General features: G+C 36.7%; 1 protein-coding gene across 1 annotated transcript in view; it reads right to left on the bottom strand.

Moving 5' to 3' along the window:
- Nucleotides 1-218: 218 nt before the first annotated feature.
- The window catches only part of LOC149789183 (melatonin receptor type 1B-A-like), a 194,624-nt gene continuing 187,468 nt past the window's right edge, over nucleotides 219-7,374 (bottom strand). The window contains exon 2 of the mRNA XM_089975833.1: nucleotides 219-2,054. Within this exon, the coding sequence (XP_089831959.1) occupies nucleotides 1,192-2,054 (863 nt within the window). The 3' untranslated portion in view covers nucleotides 219-1,191. The remainder of the gene's footprint in view (nucleotides 2,055-7,374) is intronic.

Raw genomic sequence — 7,374 nt, 5'->3', positions numbered from 1 at the left:
AGTCATTCAGTATGCTAGAATTGAATGCGAAACCATATATATCATTCACGATTTTTTTCTCCAAATGATAAACATTTTGCGAAATGAACTTAGAATTGGCAGCAAAATCCTCTTAGATTATTACCTTCTTCTCCTTCTTCTTCTTCTTCTTCTTCTTATTATTATTATTATTATTATTATTATTATTATTACTATTATTATTATTATTATTATTGGTAGGCTGTTTAGGTACTTAATCAGTCTAGTACCTTATTTATATTTCATAAAATTTATGGAGTTTGTTTATTTTACTAAGAAAAGATTTAATACAGAATATAGATTTGTTCTCCTTAATTTCAGGGATTCGTGAGATTTGCATTCACTATCCATAGTGTACCAAGTCCCCAGAAATATTTCAGTAGTTGACAGCCCCAGATTAATACCCGATTACATGCTGTTTACATGAAACTGACAACATAAATATCCAGAACGTAAGACAATGCTGCTATTTTGTCTATAAATATACAGCTGTCAGTAACTATGAAATCGATACACGCACCCCCACCCTCTCCTTTAATTTGGCATCCCATTTAACTTGGCGCCCTAAGCAACCACCTAGTTCAACCTATATGGACGTGTCGCCCCAATAAGTATTCCATAACAGATTACATAATTTTCTAATAAAGCTTTAAGATACAATATTTCACACTTCCAGATTTCACGAGAAGCGTGGGTAATTTACGTAGAGGATACGAAATTTTTTGAATAAACAAATGACATGAAACATTTACATCAAGATTTTAATGGATGGAATTCAGTTGGTCTCTTTGGACAAAAGAAAATCCCTTAAATGTATTGTATCGCAAGTCTTTACAATGTGCATATTGTATGAAACACGTGACTTACTTGCTCTTGTAAAGATCGAACATTTGTGAAATATATATTGATGTGGAATGTAAAGACACCACGGAGGTAAGCATCTATTTATCGTATTAGGTCGTGCTTAAACCACACCGAAATGTGGAGAACATAGAGTCAGATTTGCCTACACGTTATGGAATGACAGATCTGGATCTATGTTTTACGTTAGACTTGTCATCTCAGTCGAAAAGCTTAAAAGCGGCGCCGTTGGATACATATTATATACGGGTGAATGCGGTACTAAATAATTTGGAATGATACGTGATATAAAGTTCTATGGCCTTTTAAAAATCATGCCACAGTATGCCTTTCTAATGGAGATGTAACATTATGGGTTCTCTCAGCTTTTGCGGGATGAAAACTTAGTCTGCGAAGTTCGAGGAATCTAACGGTTGTGTTGTTGTTCACGTTACTAGTTTCATTGCCAGACAAACCCGAGTCTATAACTAGCGTAAGACACTTTCCACATCGAAGAATCTTCTTGAACGCAATTTCAAATTTTCGGTTGGTGCTGTAGTACACGAGCCAATTAAGCGATGGATGTAGGTGGGCTAACGTAGTAATGTACACGTGGATCTCGTGTGGGAAATTGTTGTGTTGATCAATAACGATGAGTAAGGCGTACGGCAGCCAACATAAACTGAACACCACATAAATAATGAACAAAGCTTTGGCAAGATGGTGTCTTGCTCTTCGATTTCTGGAAATGACTTTCCTTGTCAGAACGGAAGTCTGTTGCTCTATTTTCCGTCGATTGTTTGAGACATAAGTGTACATTAGACAAAAGCAGACACCTATTAGCACCAAAGGTATCCAAACAAGAACGATAGAAAACACCACCGTGTATGGATATGTTGCCAAACGGTCCCATATACATTGCACTGCTCGGCGGTCAAATGTGTGTGCTCCAATACCGGCAATGTTGATAAGAACTAAACCTAGGCCGATGAAATATAAAGCAACGCAGATAGCAATCGAGTTCCTTCGAGTGAATATCTTCGGATATGCTTCGGAATGACATATATGAATGTAACGATTTAAGCTGAGGGCTCCAATTGACATCAAAGATCCCACGCAGGAAATAGTACAGATACTTCCCACAATTTGACATAAGAAAGGGACTGAGTTGAAGAAAGGCTCACCCTCCAGTTTTGCTGAAAGTGAAAAAAAAAAGGTTTCAGTTAGTCGAATTTGAAACCACAAATGCACGTCGGTCTATCTGTAACTCATGCTGCAAATGTTTTATACTGCTAGATATGAATGAATGAATGAAGAATGAAGAATGACTGAATGAATGAATGAATGAATGAATGAATGAATGACCAGCTGGATGAATGAATGAACTAATTAAGGAAGCAGACTTTCATGGAATATCCGTATTAAAAATGATGAAGTACAGTTACATTCACTCTCATGCTGTTTTATACAAATTTGTGAAACTCAAAAGGATGACCAGTGTGTGTGTGTGTGTGTGTGTGTGTGTGTGTGTAAATGCAATACTGTTCAAGCCATATTGGAACTACTTGAACTACAGTATTAAATCAAGGCTGCATCCCATGTAGCAATTTGAAATGGTGAGGGTTACTGCACATTTGAGTGCGAAATTTAATGGATGAACTTCCAGCAAAAGTAAAAAGATCTGAATCTACAAAACTGAATTAGTGTTTGTTTTTCGCTCTCGGAAACACCCGATATACTGCAGTTCTTCAAAATTAATGCTTGTAGACTTACATGCTAAGGCAAAGTTGATTTTATGTATTCCCCTCCCACCTCCAAAAAGTACATAATTGAACTATATATCACAACCATTGTCTGAATTTAATTTAATCCACGTTTGGAACTCGGTATCTATTAAAAAAAATAACTATTCGAGGACAAAAATATATCGCTAAAACAAAGGCTGTATCCAGTGTTGATTTTAAACGAAAATTGCCTGAGCTACCTCAGAATGTTTGCATAACAGAATAAATTAATTGGCATAGAGTAAATTGTTGACATGTATCACGAATAAAGACAGTACAGTGGTGAACGATCCTATAGCAAGGAAGACAGAAGCCAACAGATGATACCGACCTTTCCTACTGATTGCAACATGTTGTTAAACACCGAATGAACACCATGTTGCTTCGAGTTTTATAAACACTTAATGAACACCATTTTGCTTCGAGTTTTAAAAACACTTAATGAACACCATTTTGCTTCGTGTTTTAAAAACACTTAATGAACACCATGATACTTCGTGTTTTAAAAACACTTAATGAACACCATGATACTTCGTGTTTTAAAAATACCTTGGAACAAATGAATCAGCTAATCTTCTCAAATGACAGAATGTTTACACGCCTTTACCTCTAGAAGTCGATTTATAAGTCTTTCAGGTGGACACCTCTCATAAAACAATGCCACATATTCTGCCATAAAGAGAGAGAGAGAGAGAGAGAGAGAGAGAGAGAGAGAGAGAGAGAGATGGAGAGAGAGAGGAATATCCGCATAGTAACTAATAATATATATATATATATATTTAAGGGGATACGCGGCTAAATCAAATTTATGCAAACAAGATACTGAGAGAATATGTAGTCTTACCATTAGGAGTATGCAGTCTTAGGAGTATGCAGTCTTACCACTGACAGTATGCTCTCTTACTGTTAAGAGTATGCAGTTTTACTATTAAGAATACGCAGTTTTACTATTAAGAGTAAGCAGATTTACTATTAGGAGGATGCAGTCTTGCTGTTAAGAGGATCCAATCTTACTGTTAAGAATATGCAATCTTACCGTTAAGAGTATGTAATCTTACTACTAAGAGTATGGAATCTTATTGTTAAGAGTAAGCAGTTTTACTATTAGGAGGATGCAGTTTTATTGTCAGGAGTATGCAGTCTACTATTAAGAATATGTAGTCTTACTGTTAAGAGTATGCAGTCTTACTGTTAAGAGTATGCAATCTTACTGTTAAGAATATGCATTCTTACCGTTAGGAGTATACAGTCTTACTATCAAAAGCATGACTTTTGTGCAAGGAATAATCCTGATTAAAATTTTACAGATTATGTGAGCTTCACATAAACAGAAAATTATGTATGTGTGTATGTATATGTGTGTATATTTGAGAGGGAGAGAGAGAGAGGAGGGTCTCACGGAAATTAAACGCTTTATTGAGCAACCAAATCAACAAAATAAATTTTAGATGTAAAACATCATGTTCTGGGTGCCACACAATTTACAAGGAATCGAATCGTATTACTGTCATTAACGAATACAATTTTTAGCTGGTTTAGTATTTGGACGGAGTTATATACCCAACTATAGCAAGACTAGACTGTCAATAAAGACAAACGCATGTGTATATATCTACCTTGGGTGAGCATAGACTGTGCATAATATATTAAAAAGACAAACGCATGTATATATCTAACTCTGGCTAGAATAGACTGTCAATATATTACAAAGACAAACGGATGTATATACCTAATCCATGATAAATAAATTCATTCACTGTAAAAGTATTATCGTTTGTTTGCGAAAGGTTTTAATGAGGTTTTACATAAGAAACGTTCACAGTAAAGTCAAATTTTAACACAGCAATCCGATTTGGTTTGCTGCATGCAAAACTTTACCTGAGAACGGGGTCATGGGTTTGACCCCCGGCTGAGTCTTACCAAAGACTTATTTAAAAAACTTGTTACTAGCAGCTGCCTCGCTTGGCACTCAGCATTAAGAGGTTAGTGTTAGGATTGGTTGGCCTGGTGTCAGGATAATGTGTCTGGGTGAGACATGATGCCACATGTCTGCGGCATGATGCCACAGTATTAGACAGTAGCGATATGACTGAAAAATTGTTAAAGCTACGTTAAAAATCCAAATCACACACACACACACACACACACACCTCTGAGTACGGGTGAAGATGTTGAGCTGTACAGGAAAATTGCTATAGAGATAAATACAAATAGTTTCAATACGTTTTTCCGATTTTTTTTATTGAAGGTTATCGTATTTCACAGACTCTGTTGCAGAGTGAACTCGATCTAAGACAGCTATAATGACGACTGAGTTAATTCATTATAATATTTGCTTCATCTGAAATCGATTTATGAAAGAATCCACACCCAATCATACTACCACCTTTTTCAGCAAAGGGTACATGACATCCACGTGGGAGTATGCCTGTCATACCAACTAACATTATGTTGACAGGAGTTTCTTTCATTAAGCTGTGAACATCAGACACTCTCTAGACCGCAGATTTCAAATGTATGCATATATTTGCTGTTTTTCACATATTGTTTAAAACTCTCCTCCTCCCCCATTGCTGCATGGTTTCTTCATCTCCTTTATATCAACATCACACTAGTCTTCTTTGTCGCTGTTCGTCTTTGTAATAATAATAAATAATAATAATAATCATCATCATCATCATCATCATCATGACAGACAAAGAGAAAGAGTAAAAATGAAAATAAAAGCAGACAAGGAATGAACAAAATGATACTCAAGACAAAATGAATAACAATAGATTTAGTATATTTGTTATCACTTATGCATTTTACTAAATTCATTTTGCTTCAATGACAAGATACGCCAGGGTATGTGATTTAGAGAATTAATGTAACTAGACAGGTATTTTAATTTTTACATACATACATACACACACACGCACACACGCACGCACACACACACAGCAGCAGTGAGGGCGAATCCTACAACTTCTTATAGGGTTCCGAATGTCAAAATAAACCCTCCATAAAAAAGGGGTTTCAACCGGAAATAAACCGTCGACTACGTTTCAAGAGGAACCTTTGGAGGGAGAAAACCTCCCAGGAGGGCCTCCTGAGTTAGTTTAAATACGGTTTCTGGTTGAAAAATTCATTAATGGCGCTTCGATTAAAAAAAATGAACCAATTTGTTGTCGTCGCCCTCCCTGCTGCTCTGAATTAAAAATTACTATACCAAATTATGGTACACTCGGAATCCTACACAGCTAGACTAGCTAGAGAGTGAGAAGAAGCACTTAAAAAATATATCCCTGTAAAAGTGGACTTCAAAAAAAATGTGCAATCGCGACAGGAAGCACAAGTTGAGTACGCAGCGGAAACGGAACAATTGTTTAAACCTATTACCGCGGTTACTGGAGATGTTTCAACTGCTATCAGGGGACCTAAAAAGGAACCAGGTGAGAAACAATAAAGTCTTATTCATGTATTAAAAGAAACTGCTGAAAAAATGGCTGCGGTTCAGCCTCAACCTGAAGGTGTTGTTAAAGAACCAAAAAAGGAAAAAAATGGAGTTGATTTTAGGGAGAAATTTACTGAGAAGGGTATAGCAGCAATAAACAAAAAACAAGCTGCTGAAAGTCGTAATGAGCTAATCGAGTTTGGTATGTTTACTGCTGCTAGTTATAATTCAAAACAAGATTTTTTAAAACCCAAACATGCTAAAAATGTAGGTCGTATTATGTGGAGTGTTTGGGTGTTTAAGGTAAACAAAGGTTGTTGTTGTTGTTGTTGTAGGGTTTAACGCCATTTTTCAGCACACGATAGGCCATATATGGCGGCCAGTATCAATGGTGGAGGAAGAACCCGGGAAAACCCCGGAAAGAACCACCGACCCACGAGAAGCTACTGGCAAGCTTTCTCACATACCCACATTGGCTGAATCCGAGACTCGAACCCACGCAGACAGAGGTGAGATGGCAGTGGTCCGTAACGGACAGCGCTTTAGACCACTCGGCCACTCGGGGCCCCGGTAAACAAAGGTGATGTTCGATTAGACACAAAAAAATTGTCTTATCAGACATATTTATCAAGAGTGAAGGAATATAATAGAATGATGCAGGAACAAAAAAAACAACAAGAGGGAGAGAAAAGACTAGAACGACAGAGAAAAAAACAAGAAAAACAAGAAGCACAAGAACAAAGGAGAAAAGAAAGGAAGAGGAAAATAAAAACAATTCCTTGCTGATATTCTGGATGGTGAGTATTTTACACCTGAAGAAGAAGAAGAAGAAAGTGAGAAAAAAAAACAGGAGGAAGATTCCTCCTATCGACTTCCTCGGTCACTGCAGCAAACAGAGCAAGAACAATTCTGGGGTGATTTACCAAAGAATCCCGCAGAGATGTTTAACGAACGTTCCATAGAAAATCTTCAAGGAAAGTTAAAAGATAGTGTAGTCCCTATTGCTGTGAATTACAAAATTCAATTTTATTTAAAACTTGAATTTCAGGGAAAAGTAACACGTGAGCAGTGGCCTGCTGGGGTATATTTTACTTCTAGAGGATTACCTGTTGACTTAGATAATCCCAATTACTTGAAATTTGTGAAAAAAGTCGAAGAACGACAAACAAAACAAAAATCGGCGAGGGTTTAGGAAGTATCCCCTGCCTTGATAATATTTTCAATGACGTTTCGCGGTTAGAAGTTCTCATAGAAGGAAAACGAGCTGGAAACAACTCACCAGAAATAATTAATGAA

Source organism: Sinohyriopsis cumingii, chromosome 11 (assembly GCF_028554795.1).
Source record: "Sinohyriopsis cumingii isolate HCF-2022 chromosome 11, ASM2855479v2, whole genome shotgun sequence".
Classification (NCBI taxonomy): Eukaryota; Metazoa; Mollusca; class Bivalvia; order Unionida; family Unionidae; genus Sinohyriopsis; species Sinohyriopsis cumingii.
This window is presented reverse-complemented; position numbering and strand designations above follow the sequence as displayed.